Genomic DNA, 17,360 nt, shown 5'->3' on the forward strand with positions numbered 1-17,360 from the left:
CACACTATCCCTGTGCTGTGCTGACTTCCTCCTGGGGGTTCTTATTATGAGGGGATCACACCATCCCTGTGCTGTGCTGACTTCCTCCTGGGGCTGCTTACGGTGCTGCTGTCAGTGCTGTATGTCACGGTGCTGCTGTCAGCGCTGTATGTCACGGTGCTGCTGTCAGCGCTGTATGTCACGGTGCTGCTGTCAGCGCTGTATGTCACGGTGCTGCTGTCAGCGCTGTATGTCACGGTGCTGCTGTCAGCGCTGTATGTCACGGTGCTGCTGTCAGCGCTGTATGTCACGGTGCTGCTGTCAGCGCTGTATGTCACGGTGCTGCTGTCAGCGCTGTATGTCACGGTGCTGCTGTCAGCGCTGTATGTCACGGTGCTGCTGTCAGTGCTCTGTATTACGGTGCTGCTGTCAGATGCCTCTATCACGGTGCAGGTGTCATTCCGGTATGTCACGCTGCTGGTGATCATCTCCTGCACCCTCTTCTTTGCCTACCCTGGTCCCTGACCTTCCCTCTCCTCCATTGCCTTCATTAACTCCATAGTCCTGAATTGTTAGAACAATTTCCCAAATAAAATAAAAATGCTTGTAGTTATCGATCCCAAATTCACCTCATACATGTATTATGTCATTGTCCAGATGGTGGGACTACGTTTTACCCCCTAATAATTACCACGTGGCCGCAAATTCGACATGAAGGTTTGCAAAGTTCGCCTCCCATTGAAGTCAATGGGGCCCGCGGCGAACGGTCGGTTTCGCGAACGTTTGGGTCCGTTCGCATTTCGCGTTCGCGAAACGTCCCGTCGGAAGTTCGTCCATCACTAGACCTCAGATCTCACATTTACACTAAAATGCAATAAAAGAATAAAAAAAACATTTTTGCAATTTAAAAAAAAAATATTTTTTTTTTTAAATGGCCCTTTAGCGCTATGGGCGGAAGTGACGTTTTGACGTCTCTTCTGCCCTCCAGTGGTATGGAGACGGGTGGGGGCCATCTTCCCCCTCACTCAACATCTCCATACCCAGCATGGATCAACATCCGATCGCCTCCGCCGCTGCCGGTAAGCGGGGGAGGGGGCACAGGGGGGGGGCGCCCTCTCCCGCTGCTGATAAGTCATCTTGCAGCGAATCCGCCACAGAGACCACTATTCTCGGAAACTGGACCGCTGGCCAAAAAAGAGTTGTGGCAGCTAGCTACTGCCATAACAACAATATTCCTCTTCAAACTAAGGACGTATATCGGTGTGCAGCGGTCAGGAAGTGGTTAAATATTTTCAATAAAATCTATATTGTGAAAAAAATATAAAAAAATCAAAGTACCTTTTTCTTAATGAACATCCAGCTGTCACATGACACGGCTCTCTCCCAGCCTGTCTGCAAGGAAACATAAGCAGGAGGAGCTGCTAGTCCTCTGCTGGAGGTCACATGTTCAAAATATATAAAAAAAAATGCTTTTGGAATACAGAGTAAAAATTTATAAATATCAATGAACTGTTTTAAATTGTCTAACAATTATATATTTGAAATCAAATCTTTCTTATTTTGTGGAAATAACATGGTGTGGTGGTGGATTTCTGCCAGTCACAGGCTGTCGCACCCCTCTGGCCTTTGTCCTAGAATTAGAAGGAGGTGAAGCCTCCATCAATCTACATGTAATATCCCACCCCTCATTGTGTTTAGCTAGTTAGTGGGCATGGAGGAGGAGGGAGGGAGTGGCCTGTCATTATGTAACCACCCACGTGTGTGACTCTATGGTCACATGGGTGCTCAGATGTGACAGGGATGAAATGTTTAGCATAGAAACTCACTGAAAACTGAGCATGTGCAGAGCTGCCACCACCACTCTGCAAAATCCTTAGCGGAATGGACAGAAGGGGAAGATGGAGAGAGAGAGAGCAGCAGAATACAGAGAAGGAATCTAATAGTGATGAGAGAGTATGAATAGCATGGAACACACCGTTTTATTCTACAAGACTCTGGTCCGGCCGCACCTGGAGTATACTGTCCAGTTCTGGGCACCAGTCCTCAGGAAGGATGTACTGGAAATGGAGCGACTACAAAGAAGGGCAACAAAGCTAATAAAGGGTCTGGAGGATATTAGATATGAGGAAAGGTTGTGAGCTCTGAACTTATTCTCTCTGGAGAAGAGACGCCTGAGAGGGGATATGATTTCATTATATAAATACCGGACTGGTGACCCCACAATATATAAATACCGGACTGGTGACCCCACAATATATAAATACCGGACTGGTGACCCCACAATATATAAATACCGGACTGGCGACCCCACAATGTACAAATACCGGACTGGTGACCCCACAATATACAAATACCGGACTGGTGACCCCACAATATATAAATACCGGACTGGCGACCCCACAATATATAAATACCGGACTGGCGACCCCGCAATATATAAATACCGGACTGGCGACCCCGCAATATATAAATACCGGACTGGCGACCCCACAATATATAAATACCGGACTGGCGACCCCACAATATATAAATACCAGACTGGCGACCCCACAATATATAAATACCAGACTGGTGACCCCACAATATATAAATACCAGACTGGTGACCCCACAATAGGGAGAAAACTTTTCACAGAAGGGAGTTTAACAAGACTCGTGGCCACTCATTAAAATTAGAAGAAAAGAGGTTTAACCTTAAACTACATAGAGGGTTCTTTACTGTAAGAGCGGCAAGGATGTGGAATTCCCTTCCACAGGCGGTGGTCTCAGCGGGGGGGGGGGGGGGGGCATCCATAGTTTCAAAAAAACTATTACATAAGCACCTGAACGACTACAACATACAGAGATATACTGACATATAATCACACACATAGGTTGGACTTTTTTTTATTTTTCAACCTCGCCTACTATGTAACTATATATTTGTTCTTTTTTGTTTTTTTATGAATTTGATTTAGTGACACTTAAATGCAGCAAAAATGCACATTAAGGCCTCATCTCCAGTGTGCAGAGCCTGCGCCAGCACTTCTCTGTGGCCCGCCGCTGACGCGCAAAGCTGCCCATTTTATTATGAATTAAAAGGTGTGTCTGTGCCTGTTTATGTGCTTTAGAACAGACTTACAGGGATGCTGATGGGGGGGGGGGGGGCACCAGCCCTCCTGTAGGGGTCTCGAACAGCAGGAGGAATCGGTGTGGTCAGGCAGAAGGGCAATTACAGAAAGATGCCATGTGTGGCTCTCTGCAGCAGCTGAAAGCCGGTTTCTATCCCTCCTGCTGCCTTTCAGCTGCTGCAGGGAGAGACGCAGACACAGGGTGTATCATTCATGCGATTTCTTTTTCCATCTGCACCGATCCTCCTCCCTGTTCTGCCTTCTTCTGATTACCCCCACCAGTGTGGGGGTGTCAGTGGGCTGCGCCGCCTCCCCTGGCTCTGCCAGCTTCCCTGTCCTGTTATATATGTTTTTTTTTTTTTTTTTTTTTTTTTTAACTAACAATGACATTTTTAAAAATTGTAAAATAATTGAAAAAATGTAAAAAATAAATTAAATTATACATTTACAAAAAAAAAAGTGAAAAAAAAACGATTAAAAAAGGGTTAATTCACACAGGTTCTCTGTTATGTTTGTGTCCGCTAGTAATGATTTTAGTGTAATTTTTGTGAAAATACTGTTTTAGATACATTGGGGGGCGCCCTGCCAGGTAGGCTGTACAGGGCCCTGTGATCCCTAACAGCAGCCCTGCGGGCGTATGCCCAGAATGCACACTATCTGTGTTGAGTGCATGTGTCTGTGCGCAAGCCGGTGCTCTGCGCAACCCCCAGTGCATAACCACTGATGGCGGCTGCATGCGTCCCAGTAGAGGGCATTGCACAGTCTCTGTACAGCCTGGTGCATGTGTGTAGATAAAGCCTAATACAATAAAACGCTCATTAAAGCAGAGTTCCACCCCAAAAAGTGGAACTCAGGGGGGCAGATAAGTGGAGGTTCCACTTATTGGGGGAGTGGATACCTGTCAAAAACAGGTACCCACTCCTGCTTTGGTGTAAGGGGCGCACCATTTACGGACCCTCTTCCTTCATGCCCCCCTAAATCCCCCCCCACCCGCTGCCTTCTGGGAGTCACACAAAGGTCCCAGAAGACGGCAGGACCAGTTAGAAAGAGCAGTGCAATTTGCGCATGCGCAGTAGGAAACAGGCTGTGAAGCTGCAAGGCTTTACCTCCTGTTTCCCTTAGTAAGGATGCCGGGCGCCTGCACCCGGAGCCGATGAACGGGTCAGCTCAGGGTGCCGACATCGCGGATCCCTGGGCAGATAAGTGTCCTTTATATTAAGTCAGCAGCTACAGGAGTTGTACAGTGTTTGTAGCTGCTGACTTTTCCTTTTCCTTTTTTTATTTTTTTTTTTTTTTTTTTTTATTGCAGGCTGGAACTCGTCTTTAACACAAATCCAAAGGTGTGAATAATAGAGCCCAATACAATATTCTGCTTGTTTACTCAATTCCGAGTTTTATGTAGTTAAAGCATGGTCATCACATCCAATCATATCCTGCATAAGAGGTGCAGATTTACTAAATATACATTTATAACAGAAGAAGTCAGTGTGCAGAACTATTCACCCCCCTAAAGTCAGTACTTTGTAGAGCCGCCTTTTGTGGCTATCACAGCTCCGAGTCACTTTGGATAAGTCTCTAAAGCCGCGTACACACGGGCGGACTGTCTGGCCAACTTAGTCCGTCGAAACACATTTCAGCGGACAGTCCGCTCGTGTGTGGGCTTCAGCGGACTTTTTCAGCGTGCAGTCTGGCGGACTAAGTATTTCGGAATTTCCGTAATATTGTCCGTCAGACTTTGGTTTCAGCGGACAATCCGCTCGTCAGTAGGCTAGTTCGACGGACTAAGTATGGCGCATGCTCAGAAAGGATTTACACGGCGGAAGGTTGCATTGCTGTGTATTGGACTTCCTATTTCTAGTCCCGTCACACGTGCTGTACACGTCATCGCGCAAGCTTTCAACGGACTGTTTGTGCATCCGTGTGTGGTCAAGTCCGTTCATTCGAAAGTAGGACGGACTGTCCGTCGGATTGTCTGACGGACTAAGTTGGCCAGACAGTCCGCCCGTGTGTACGCGGCTTAAGTCTTGCCACATCTCACCACTGGGATTTCTGACCATTTCTCCTCCTTGCAAAGCTGCTCCAGCTCCTTCAAGTTGGATGGTTTGCACTTGTGAACAGCAATCTTTTAAGTCTGACCTCAGATTTTCTATTGGATTGAGGTCTGGGCTTTGACTAGGTCATTCCAACACATTGACATGTTTCCCCTTAAACTGCTCAAGTGTAGCTCTAGCAGTGTGTTTGGGGTCATTGTCCTGCTGGAAGGTGAACCTCCGTCCTATCCTCACATCACACACAGAGTGCTACAGGTTCTGCTCAAGAATATCCCTGTATTTATTACCATCCATCTTTCCCTCAACTCTGACCAGTTTCCCAGTCCTGACTGCTGAAAAACACCCCCACAGCATGATTCTGCCACCACCATGTTTCACAGTGGGGACGGTGTTCTTTGGGTGATGAGATGTGTTGGGTTTGCTCCAGATATAGTGTTTTATTTGATGGCCAAAAAGTTAAATTTTAGTCTCATCAGAGCAGATCATCCCCCTCCATACATCAGACCAGATCACCTTCCTCTGTACATCAGACCAGATCACCTTCCTCCATACATCAGACCAGATCACCTTCCTCCATACATCAGTCCAGATCACCTTCCTCCATACATCAGAGCAGATCACCTTCCTCCATACATCAGAGCAGATCACCTTCCTCCTTACATCAGAGCAGATCACCTTCCTCCTTACATCAGACCAGATCACCTTCCTCCATACATCAGAGCAGATCACCTTCCTCCATACATCAGAGCAGATCACCTTCCTCCTTACATCAGAGCAGATCACCCCCCTCCATACATCAGACCAGATCTCCTTCCTCCATACATCAGACCAGATCACCTTCCTCCATACATCAGACCAGATCACCTTCCTCCATACATCATAGCAGATCACCTTCCTCCTTACATCAGACCAGATCACCTTCCTCCATACATCAGAGCAGATCACCTTCCTCCTTACATCAGAGCAGATCACCCCCCTCCATACATCAGACCAGATCACCTTCCTCCATACATCAGACCAGATCACCTTCCTCCATACATCAGACCAGATCACCTTCCTCCATACATTTGGGAGTCTCCCAGATGCCTTTTCCCAAACTCGTAACGCTCCATTTTGTTTTGTGGTGAAAGTAATGTCTTTCTTCTGGCCGCTTTGCCATAAAGCCCAACTCTATGGAGCGTACGGCTTATTGTCCTCCTATGTACAGATACTCCAGTCTTTGCTGTGGAACTCTGCAGCTCCTCCAGGGTTACCTTTAGGTCTCTGTGCTCCGCTCTGATTAATTCCCTTACTTGCCCGATCCATGAGTTTTGGTGTGCGCCCGTCTCTTGGCAGGTTTGCTGTGGTGCCATGTTCTTTCCATTTGGTTATGATAGATTTGATGGAGCTCCTAGGGATCATCAAAGATTTGGATATTTTTATTAATAACCCAACCCTGACTTGTACTTCTCAACAACATTGTCCCTTACTTGTTTGGAGAGTTCCTTGGTCTTCATGGCAGTGTTTGGTTAGTGGTGCCTCTTGCTTAGGTGTTGCCGCCTCTGGGGCCTTTCACAAAGGTGTGTCTATGTAATGACAGGTCATGTGACACTGAGATTGCACACAGGTGACATCATTTCACTAATTATGTGACTTCAGAAGGCAATTGGTTGCACCAGAGCTTTTTATGGGCTTCATAACAAAGGAGGTGAATACATACGCACATGACAATTATCATTTTTTTTATTTCTGAAAAATAGTTTTATGTATATATTATTCTAATTTTACTTTACTAATTTAGACGATTGTGTTCTGATCATCACATAGAATTCAGATTAAAGAAACATTCAACTAAAGGCTGTAATGTAACAAAATAGGTAAAACGCCAAGGGGGGTGAATACTTTTGCAAGGCACTGTAGTTAAATAATTAGTCAGGTTAAAAAAAGATATAAGCCAATCTAGTTCAACCAATAGAAAACCTCCATATACACAATCCTATGTACACACGTTGGCTCTGTCAGAAATGTTGGACTAGCTACTATAATATAACGATATAACTAGTTACTATACCAGTATCAATATTAATCTGATTTCCTGTTGTCTCCATGCAGGACGTGTACCTCATATGGGCAGCGCTGGACTCCCAGCCCTCAGGGTCACATGGTGTCCGGCCTGACCTCCCCCACGTCAGAAGATGACCAGGTTGCTGCTGGGCGTCACTCTAGAGAGGATCTGTAAGGCCGTCCTTCTACTCTGCCTTGTGCACTTCGTCATTATCATGATCCTCTACTTCGATGTCTACGCTCAACGTTTGGACTTCTTCAGCCACTTCAATGTCAGGAACTCCTCCCGCATCCACCCTTACTACAACTTCTCCCGACCCAATGGCACCGCCCACACCTACCCCGCGGTTACCTCCCCCACAGACGTCTTCACGCCCAGCGCCAAGCTGGAACTCAACCAGACCATCACCGAGAAGCCTGTTCCTCCATGCCCGGACTCACCGACAGGTTTGGGTAAGTTGGCATTGGCCTGTTGGGGGCTCGTTGGGTGGAAATCTTTACCTCCAGTTAGAATCCATGAAGTGAGTAATATACTGTAGCAGTGAGATCTCATGGTGGAGACCATGGTATGAGTAGTATGGTGGTGAGAACTCATATGACTGGAGTCCATGGTGTGAGTAGTAGGACGCTGAGAATTCGTATGAATGGAGTCCATGTTGTCGGTAGTATGGTGGTGACGTCTCATATAAGTGGAGTCCATGGTGTGCGTAATATGGCAGTGATGCTCCATATAAGTAGAGTCCCTGGTGTGAGAAATATGGATGGCGAGGCCCCATATAAGTGGAGTCCATGGTTGTGAGTAATATGGTGGTGAGGTCTCGTCTGAGTGGAGTCCCTGGTGTGAGAAATATGGATGGTGAGGTCTCATATGGAGTCCATGGTTGTGAGTAATATGGTGGTGAGGTCTCATATAAGTGGAGTTAATGGTGTGAGTAATATGGCGGTGAGGTCTCATATTGGGTCCATGGTTGTGAGTAATATGGTGGTGAGGTCTCATATGAGTGGAGTCCATGGTTGTGAGCAATATGGTGGTGAGGTCTCATATGAGTGGAGTCCATGGTTGTGAGTAATATGGTGGTGAGGTCTCATATGAGTGGAGTCCATGGTTGTGAGTAATATGGTGGTGAGGTCTCATATGAGTGGAGTCCATGGTTGTGAGTAATATGGTGGTGAGGTCTTGTATGAATGGAGTCCATGGTTGTGAGTAATATGGCGCTGAGAATTCATATGAATGGAGTCCATGGTGGAAGTAGTATGACAGTGCAGCGGAGTCCATGGTATTAGTAGTATGGCAGGAAGGTCTCATATGAGTGGAGTCCATGGTGTAAGTAGTATGATGTTGAGATCTCATATGTATGGAGTCCATGGTGTGAGTAGTATGATGTTGAGATCTCATATGTATGGAGTCCATGGTGTGAGTAGTATGGCGGGGAGGTCTCATATAAGTGGAGTACGTGGTATTGGTAGTATGGCGCTGAGATTTCATATGAATGGAGTCCATGGTGTGAGTAGTATGGCGGTGAGATCTCATATGAGTGGAGTCCATGGTGTGCGTAATATGGAGGTGAGGTCCCATATCAGTGGAGTCCATGGTATTATTAGTATGGTGGGGAAGTCTCAAATGATTGGTTTCCTAGTGGTGAGTAAAATGGTGGTGAGATCTCATGTGAGTAGAGTCCATTGTGTGAGAAATATGGCAATGAGGTCCCATATCAGCGCTGTTGCCTCCCCCACAGAAGTCTTCACGCCCAACGCCAAGCTGGAACTCAACCAGACCATCACCGAGAAGCCTGTTCCTCCATGCCCGGACTCACCGACAGGTTTGGGTAAGTTGGCATTGGGCTGTCTCATGGTGGAGTCCATGGTGTGAGTAGTAGGGCGGTGAGGTCTCATATGAGTGGAGTCCCTGGTGTGAGACATATGGATGATGAGGCCCCATATAAGTGAAGTTAATAGTGTGAGTAATATGGCGGAAAGGTCTCTTTTGAGTGGTGTCCATGGTATGAGTAGTATGGCAGGGAGGTCTCATATAAGTGAAGTCCATGGTGTAATATGGTGGTGAGGTCTCATATATGAGTGGAGTCCCTGGTGTGAGAAATATTGTGGTAATTATGGAGCACTAATACTCTCCAGGAATTTTTAGTAGCCACTATGTAGGAACCTGTCAAGATTAAAATCTGGGACTTGTCATTGCTGTTTTGCTTAAGAAGTGCAGGTTCTGGATCATCTTCATCCTCCATGTTGGTGAAGGGTCATGGTACAGTCAGTAGCAGTCCCATTTCACTGGACTGTTGAATATGACTATCTGGCATTAGCTGCACTCTTCATTTGCACTATTGGTGAATCTGTGACGTTGGACCAGTCCCTGTCCCAACTCTTCCCCCAGTCCCTGTCCCGACTCTTCCCCCCCCCCCCCCCCCCCCCAAGTCCCTGTCCCGACTCTTCCCCCCCCAGTCCCTGTCCCGACTCTTCCCCCCCCAGTCCCTGTCCCGACTCTTCCCCCCCAGTCCCTGTCCCGACTCTTCCCCCCCCAGTCCCTGTCCCGACTCTTCCCCCCCCCCAGTCCCTGTCCCGACTCTTCCCCCCCCCAGTCCCTGTCCCGACTCTTCCCCCCCCCAGTCCCTGTCCCGACTCTTCCCCCCCCCAGTCCCTGTCCCGACTCTTCCCCCCCCCCCAGTCCCTGTCCCGACTCTTCCCCCCCCCCAGTCCCTGTCCCGACTCTTCCCCCCCCCCCCAGTCCCTGTCCCGACTCTTTCCCCCCCAGTCCCTGTCCCGACTCTTTCCCCCCCAGTCCCTGTCCCGACTCTTCCCCCCCCCAGTCCCTGTCCCGACTCTTCCCCCCCCCCCAGTCCCTGTCCCGACTCTTTCCCCCCCCCAGTCCCTGTCCCGACTCTTCCCCCCCCCCCCAGTCCCTGTCCCGACTCTTCCCCCCCCCCCCAGTCCCTGTCCCGACTCTCCCCCCCCCCCCCCAGTCCCTGTCCCGACTCTTTCCCCCCCCCCCCAGTCCCTGTCCCGACTCTCCCCCCCCCCCCAGTCCCTGTCCCGACTCTCCCCCCCCCCCCCCAGTCCCTGTCCCGACTCTCCCCCCCCCCCCCCCCAGTCCCTGTCCCGACTCTTCCCCCCCCCCAGTCCCTGTCCCGACTCTTCCCCCCCCCCCAGTCCCTGTCCCGACTCTTCCCCCCCCCCCCCCAGTCCCTGTCCCGACTCTTCCCCCCCCCAGTCCCTGTCCCGACTCTTCCCCCCCCCAGTCCCTGTCCCGACTCTTCCCCCCCCCAGTCCCTGTCCCGACTCTTCCCCCCCCCAGTCCCTGTCCCGACTCTTCCCCCCCCCCCCCCCCCCCCAGTCCCTGTCCCGACTCTTCCCCCAGTCCCTGTCCCGACTCTTCCCCCTGTTCCCTCTTCCCCCAGTCCCGTCCCTTCCCTCTTCCCCCAGTCCCGACTCTTGCCTCGTCTGAGGATTGAAGCATGGATGAACCCTATAGTCAGTGGTGGCCCCAATATGTCTACACAGGTTCCCTTTTCAAGGTCAGGTCCTTGCTCAATGTGAAGTGCCGGTCCTCCATTGCTGGACTCTTCCCCCCTGTCCCGACTCTTTCCCCCTGTCCCGACTCTTCCCTCTTCCCCCCTGTCCCGACTCTTCCCTCTTCCCCCCTGTCCCGACTCTTCCCTCTTCCCCCCTGTCCCGACTCTTCCCTCTTCCCCCCTGTCCCGACTCTTCCCTCTTCCCCCCTGTCCCGACTCTCCCCCCCCCCCCCCCCGTCCCGACTCTCCCCCCCCCCCCTGTCCCGACTCTCCCCCCCCCCCTGTCCCGACTCTTCCCCCCCCCCCCTGTCCCGACTCTTCCCCCCCCCCTGTCCCGACTCTTCCCCCCCCCCCTGTCCCGACTCTTCCCCCCCCCCCTGTCCCGACTCTTCCCCCCCCCCTGTCCCGACTCTTCCCCCCTGTCCCGACTCTTCCCTCTTCCCCCCCAGTCCCGACCCTTCCCTCTTCCCCCCTGTCCCGACTCTTCCCTCTTCCCCCCCAGTCCCGACCCTTCCCTCTTCCCCCCTGTCCCGACTCTTCCCCCCTGTCCCGACTCTTCCCTCTTCCCCCCCAGTCCCGACCCTTCCCTCTTCCCCCCCAGTCCCGACTCTTCCCTCTTCCCCCCCAGTCCCGACCCTTCCCTCTTCCCCCCCAGTCCCGTCCCTTCCCTCTTCCCCCCCAGTCCCGTCCCTTCCCTCTTCCCCCCCAGTCCCGTCCCTTCCCTCTTCCCCCCCAGTCCCGACCCTTCCCTCTTCCCCCCCTGTCCCGACCCTTCCCTCTTCCCCCCCTGTCCCGACTCTTCCCTCTTCCCCCTGTCCCGTCTCTTGCCTCGTCTGAGGATTGAAGCATGGATGAACCCTATAGTCAGCGGTGGCCCCAATATGTCTACACAGGTTCCCTTTTAAGGTCAGGTCCTTGCTGGTTGTAGGTGCCGGTCCTCCATTGCTGGGCTCCGGTAGTCGGTTGCAGTGATGGCGGTGGAAGGGTTAATCCCATTCTGGGTCCGGCAGCGTGAGCGGAGCAGTCAGCGCACAGCAGGCAGATTCCTAATAAGCTGGAGCGCCAGGACTGATTAATGCATTAATTACAGTGATTATGGCTGCCCCCTGAGTGGTGCCCAGTGCCCACCCCCCTCTCCGGGCTGATGCCGGATTACAGTGGGCTGTGCCAGGGAAGAGTTTGTGTGCAAACCGCAGTCTGCTAAATGTTCTATCTCTGGAGAGGAGACGACAGCTGGGTCCGCCATATTCATCACAGAGGCAAACTAGGCTGCTGCCTATGGTGGATGGGGCTGCTCTGGGGGGTGGGAGGTGTATGTATATGCTGAGGTAGGTCTTGAGGGGTCTACGCCAAGAATAAAGGCCCGTACACACGGTCGGACTTTTTGACAACAAACATGCAAATTAGCTGTTTTGGAGCAACATCCGACTGTGTGTATGCTCCATCGGACAAACTTTTTCTGTTTTCATCGGACTTTTGTTGGCTGTGCGAACGGACAAACTTTTTGACAACAGAAGTCGGAAGGAGCAAAGTCCGACCGTGTGTACGCAAAAGCATCGGACTTTTGTACAAGGTACAAACACGCATGCTCAGAGCCTATGCAAACGATCAGACTACAATACAGAAGTTGACCAAAGGTGGCGCAGGAGTCATTGAACGTCCTCTTTTGAAGCGGCGTCCGTACGTTGTGACGTCATTACGTTCATGTTTGTTGTCAAAAAGTCCGACCGTGTGTATGCAATACAAACTTGTGGACAACACACTTTGTACAAAAGTCCACGGAAAAGTTTGTACAAGTCCGACCGTGTGTATGAGGCTTAAGTCTGGGGGGAATGTATAGGATGGACATGGTCAGCAACTATAATCAGGTAGGCCGTGGTGATTAAACCCCATCCCCCACACCATTACACCCCCCACCACCAGCCTGAACCGGTGATACCCCATCCCCCACACCATTACACTCCCACCACCAGCCTGAACCGGTGATATCCCATCCCCCACACCATTACACCCCCCACCACCAGCCTGAACCGGTGATACCCCATCCCCCACACCATTACACTCCCACCACCAGCCTGAACCGGTGATACCCCATCCCCCACACCATTACACCCCCCACCACCAGCCTGAACCGGTGATATCCCATCCCCCACACCATTACACCCCCACCACCAGCCTGAACCGGTGATACCCCATCCCCCACACCATTACACCCCCACCACCAGCCTGAACCGGTGATATCCCATCCCCCACACCATTACACCCCCACCACCAGCCTGAACCAGTGATACCCCATCCCCCACACCATTACACCCCCTTCACCAGCCTGAACTGGTGATACCCCATCCCCCACACCATTACACCCCCCACCACCAGCCTGAACCGGTGATATCCCATCCCCCACACCATTACACCCCCACCACCAGCCTGAACCGGTGATACCCCATCCCCCACACCATTACACCCCCACCACCAGCCTGAACCGGTGATACCCCATCCCCCACACCATTACACCCCCACCACCAGCCTGAACCGGTGATACCCCATCCCCCACACCATTACACCCCCACCACCAGCCTGAACCGGTGATACCCCATCCCCCACACCATTACACCCCCACCACCAGCCTGAACCGGTGATATCCCATCCCCCACACCATTACACCCCCACCACCAGCCTGAACCAGTGATACCCCATCCTCCACACCATTACACCCCCACCACCAGCCTGAACCGGTGATATCCCATCCCCCACACCATTCCACCCCCACCACCAGCCTGAACCGGTGATACAAGGCAGGATGGTTCCATGGGCCAAATTCTGACCCCACCATCTGAATGGCGGAGCTGAAATCCAGACTCATCAGACCAGACAATGTTTTTCCAATCTTCTGCAATTTTGGTGATCCTGTGAGAATTGTAGCCTCAGTTTCCTGTTCTTGGCTGGCATGAGTGGCACCCGGTGTGGTCTTCTGCTGCTGTAGCCCATCTGCTTCAAGGATGGATGTGTTGTGTGTTCAGAGATGGTATTCTGCATACCTTGGGTGTAACGAGAGGTTATTGGAGTTCCTGTTGTCTTTCTATCATCTGGAACCAGTCGGCCCATTTTCCTCTGACCTCAACGAGGCATTTTCCTCCACACAACTGCCGCTCACTGGATATTTTTTCTTTTTCCCACCAATCTCTGTAATCCTCAAGAGATGGTTGTGTGTGAAAATCCCAGAAATACTCAGACCAGCCCGTCTGGCACCAACAACCACACCACATTCAAAGTCACCCAGATCCCCTTTCTTCCCCATTCTGATGCTCGGTTTGAACTTCAGCAAGTCGTCTTCACCACGTCTAGATGCCTAAAGGCATTGAGTTGCTGTCTTGTGATTGGCTGATTGGAAATTTTGTGTTACCGAGCAATAGAAGAGGTGTACCTAATAAAGTGTCCGGTGGGTGTATACGGCGGTATTTTTGGCGGCCTGGTGGGGTGTCTCTGACCCCTGACCTCACAGGATGACAATTTCCGCCATTCGGAGGTTTGCGTTCTCTGGCGGTGGATTGGCGTCCTGCGATCGCCTATATATTGGGGGGGGGGGGGGTGAGGTGAGCAGACGAGGGGCGTCTATTCTATTCCTGCGGAGAGAAAAGAGCGAATATTATCCGTGTCATTTGTGAACGGCGGCGGAAGGGGATGAAAAGACTCGGCAAACCATCTGCTCATTTCCACTTCAAAGCCCCCCCCTCCCCCCCCTCCCCTCCGTGCCCCCCCCCTCCCCCCCCTCCCCCCGTGCCCCCCCCCCTCCCCCCCTCCGCCGGCTGTTCACATTGTCCCGCCTGTGATGTCTGAGCGATCGGCACGCTTCAATGTGACTGCGTCGAGCCGCGGGTCTCCAGAACGACACAATCGCCCCACAGACCCGGGAAAACCGCCTGCGGCTCCCAAATAGATGATCCGACGCCATCTTGGATTTGGCTCCATTTTCTGCTGTGGAATTTTCTCATTTCAATTTAACGCCAAAGTTCCGTCTCCTTATATTTCATCTTCCCTGATTTACCCCCCCCCCCATCCTCCCCCGCCCCCCTCAACCTGATGATTACATTTATAAATGCTTTTCATTTCATTTTCATTACAGATCTTATTTTACACACTGTGATGTCATCACCGGGTCTCTGCGCTTCTCTATGCAATGCAGGCAGATCGTGGCTGGTGGGAGGGGCCAGCAAGGGGGCTGCCTCAGTACTCCTCTCAATAGCTCCTGAGTGGGAGGAGTTATGCAAATATTAAAATGCCTTGGTGGGTGGGTTTCAGTCTGGAGGAGTGGGCCGTCCTAGGCAGGCTGTATTTGCAACATAGATGGGCCTGTGAGGATGTGATACTGAGTTACAATGTACAGTCTGATCACTGGGGGCGGAGACTGTAGCTCTGTAGAAGGAGGAGTCATTTCCTCAGCCTCCTCCGCCAATGATCAGACTGTACATTGTAACTTTGTAGAAGGGGAGGAGTCATCTTCTCAATGTACAGTCTGATCACTGGGGGAGGGGAGACTGAAGAAATGACTCCTCCTCCCCCTACAAAGTTACAATGTACAGTCTGATCACTGGGGGAGGGGAGACTGAGGAAATGACTCCTCCTCCCCCTACAAAGTTACAATCTACAGTCTGATCACTGAGGGGAGGAGACTGAGGAAATGACTCCTCCTTCTACAAAGTTACAATGTACAGTCTGATCACTGGGGGAGGAGACTGAGGAAATGACTCCTCCTCCTTCTACAAAATTACAATGTACAGTCTGATCACTGGGGGAGGAGACTGAGGAAATGACTCCTCCTTCTAAAAAGTTACAATGTACAGTCTGATCACTGAGGGGAGGAGACTGAGGAAATGACTCCTCCCCCTTCTACAAAGTTACAATGTACAGTCTGATCACTGGGGGAGAAGACTGAGGAAATGACTCCTCCCCCTTCTACAAAGTTACAATGTACAGTCTGATCACTGGGGGAGAAGACTGAGGAAATGACTCCTCCTCCTTCTACAAAATTACAATGTACAGTCTGATCACTGGGGGAGGAGACTGAGGAAATGACTCCTCCTCCTCCTTCTAAAAAGTTACAATGTACAGTCTGATCACTGAGGGGAGGAGACTGAGGAAATGCCTCCCCTGCCTGCAGCAGACTGCTGACATCATCTCAGCTTAGGCGGAGTCACTGGAGCGGAAGGACGTCTTTATTAGTAAGAGGCGGAGCAATGATCGTGTTCTGTATATTGTGACCCATCAGGATTTATTTCTGGAGATTTGCTCAGGTGATGACAGGTCCACTATAGAAGAACCAATCAGAATTCATGTCCTGTGTCCCCCCCCCCCCCCCCCCCATGTGGCGCTCTGTTTACTCCAGTAATGATCTGTATTGGGGTGCGGACCTGCTGGGGCCCAACATGGCGGCGGATAATTGTGTTGTACTCCGGTAATGACTTCCCGTCCTCAGAAATCGCGTTGGGTGCGCGGCGCTGATTGCGACGTTCGATGTCTGTCTGGTAATTGGATCGCTTTTACCTTCATTAGCGGCGGAAGGAGAGCAGACGTCTTCTGTGTGCAGCGGGGCCGGCGGGAGCGCCGGGGGCCCCAAATCCTCTTCCTGACATCAATCGTCTTTGTTCTTCTCTCACTTTGTAACGTTTCCTCGGATCTCATTTCTGCCTGAGGAGCCGGAGAATATACAGCGCCTGGAAAAAGTATTCATACCCCCTGACATTCCCCACATTTTGTTACAACCAAAACCATAAATGTATTTTATTGGGATTTTATGTGATGGACCAACACAAAGTGTCACATAATTGTGAAGTGGAAGGAAAATGATAAATGATACAAATAAATCTGTGAAAAGTGTGGGGGAGGGGTATTTGTATGGCGCCCCCCGGAGTCAATACTTTGTAGAACCCCCTTTCTCTACAAGTCTTTTTGGGGGTGTCTCTACCAGCTTTGCCCATCTAGAGAGGACATTTCTGCCCATTCTTCTTCTTTGTAAAATATCTCAAGCTCTGTCAGATTGGATGGAGAGCGTCTGTGATCAGCAATTTTCAGATCTGGCCACAGATTCTCGATGGGATTTAGGTCTGGACTGTGACTGGGCCATTCTAACACATGGATATGCTTTGATGTGAACCATTCCATTGTAGCTCTGGCTGGATGTTTCGGGTCGTTGTCCTGCTGGAAGGGGAACCTCCGCCCCGGTCTCAAGTCTTCTGCCGACTCTAACAGGTTTTCTTCTAAGATTGTCCTGTATTTGTCTCCATCCATCTTCCCATCAACTCTGACCAGCTTCCCTGTCCCTGCTGAAGAAAACCATCCCCACCACATGATGCTGCCACCACCATGTCTCACGGTGGGGATGGTGTGTTCAGGGGGATGGGCGGTGTTAGTTTCCCCCACACATAGCGTTTTGCTTTTAGGCCATAAAGTTGAATTTTGGTCTCCTCTGACCAGATCACCTTCTTCCCCATGTTTGCTGCCCCCTCCCCCCACATGGCTTCTCACAAACTACAAACAGGACTTCTTATGACTTTCTTTCTCCAATGTCTTTCTTCTTGTCACTCTTCCATAAAGGGCAGATTTGTGGAGAGACGACTAATAGTTGTCCTGTGGACAGATTCTCCCCCCTGAGCTGTGGAT

The 17,360-nt window shown here is 51.0% G+C and overlaps 1 protein-coding gene across 2 annotated transcripts in view; it reads left to right on the forward strand.

Moving 5' to 3' along the window:
* The window catches only part of B4GALT2 (beta-1,4-galactosyltransferase 2), a 137,554-nt gene that overhangs the window by 67,797 nt on the left and 52,397 nt on the right, over positions 1–17,360 (forward strand). Inside the window, exons 2-3 of one of the 2 annotated variants that reach the window (XM_077450743.1) lie at positions 7,231–7,635; positions 8,919–9,008. In XM_077450743.1, the coding sequence (XP_077306869.1) occupies positions 7,314–7,635; positions 8,919–9,008 (412 nt within the window). In that variant the 5' untranslated portion in view covers positions 7,231–7,313. The remainder of the gene's footprint in view (positions 1–7,230; positions 7,636–8,918; positions 9,009–17,360) is intronic. The other variant, XM_077450744.1, reaches the window with a different exon arrangement.

Source organism: Lithobates pipiens, unplaced genomic scaffold, assembly GCF_037356315.1.
Source record: "Lithobates pipiens isolate NorthernLeopardFrog02 unplaced genomic scaffold, aLitPip1_a1.2 Scaffold_23, whole genome shotgun sequence".
Classification (NCBI taxonomy): Eukaryota; Metazoa; Chordata; class Amphibia; order Anura; family Ranidae; genus Lithobates; species Lithobates pipiens.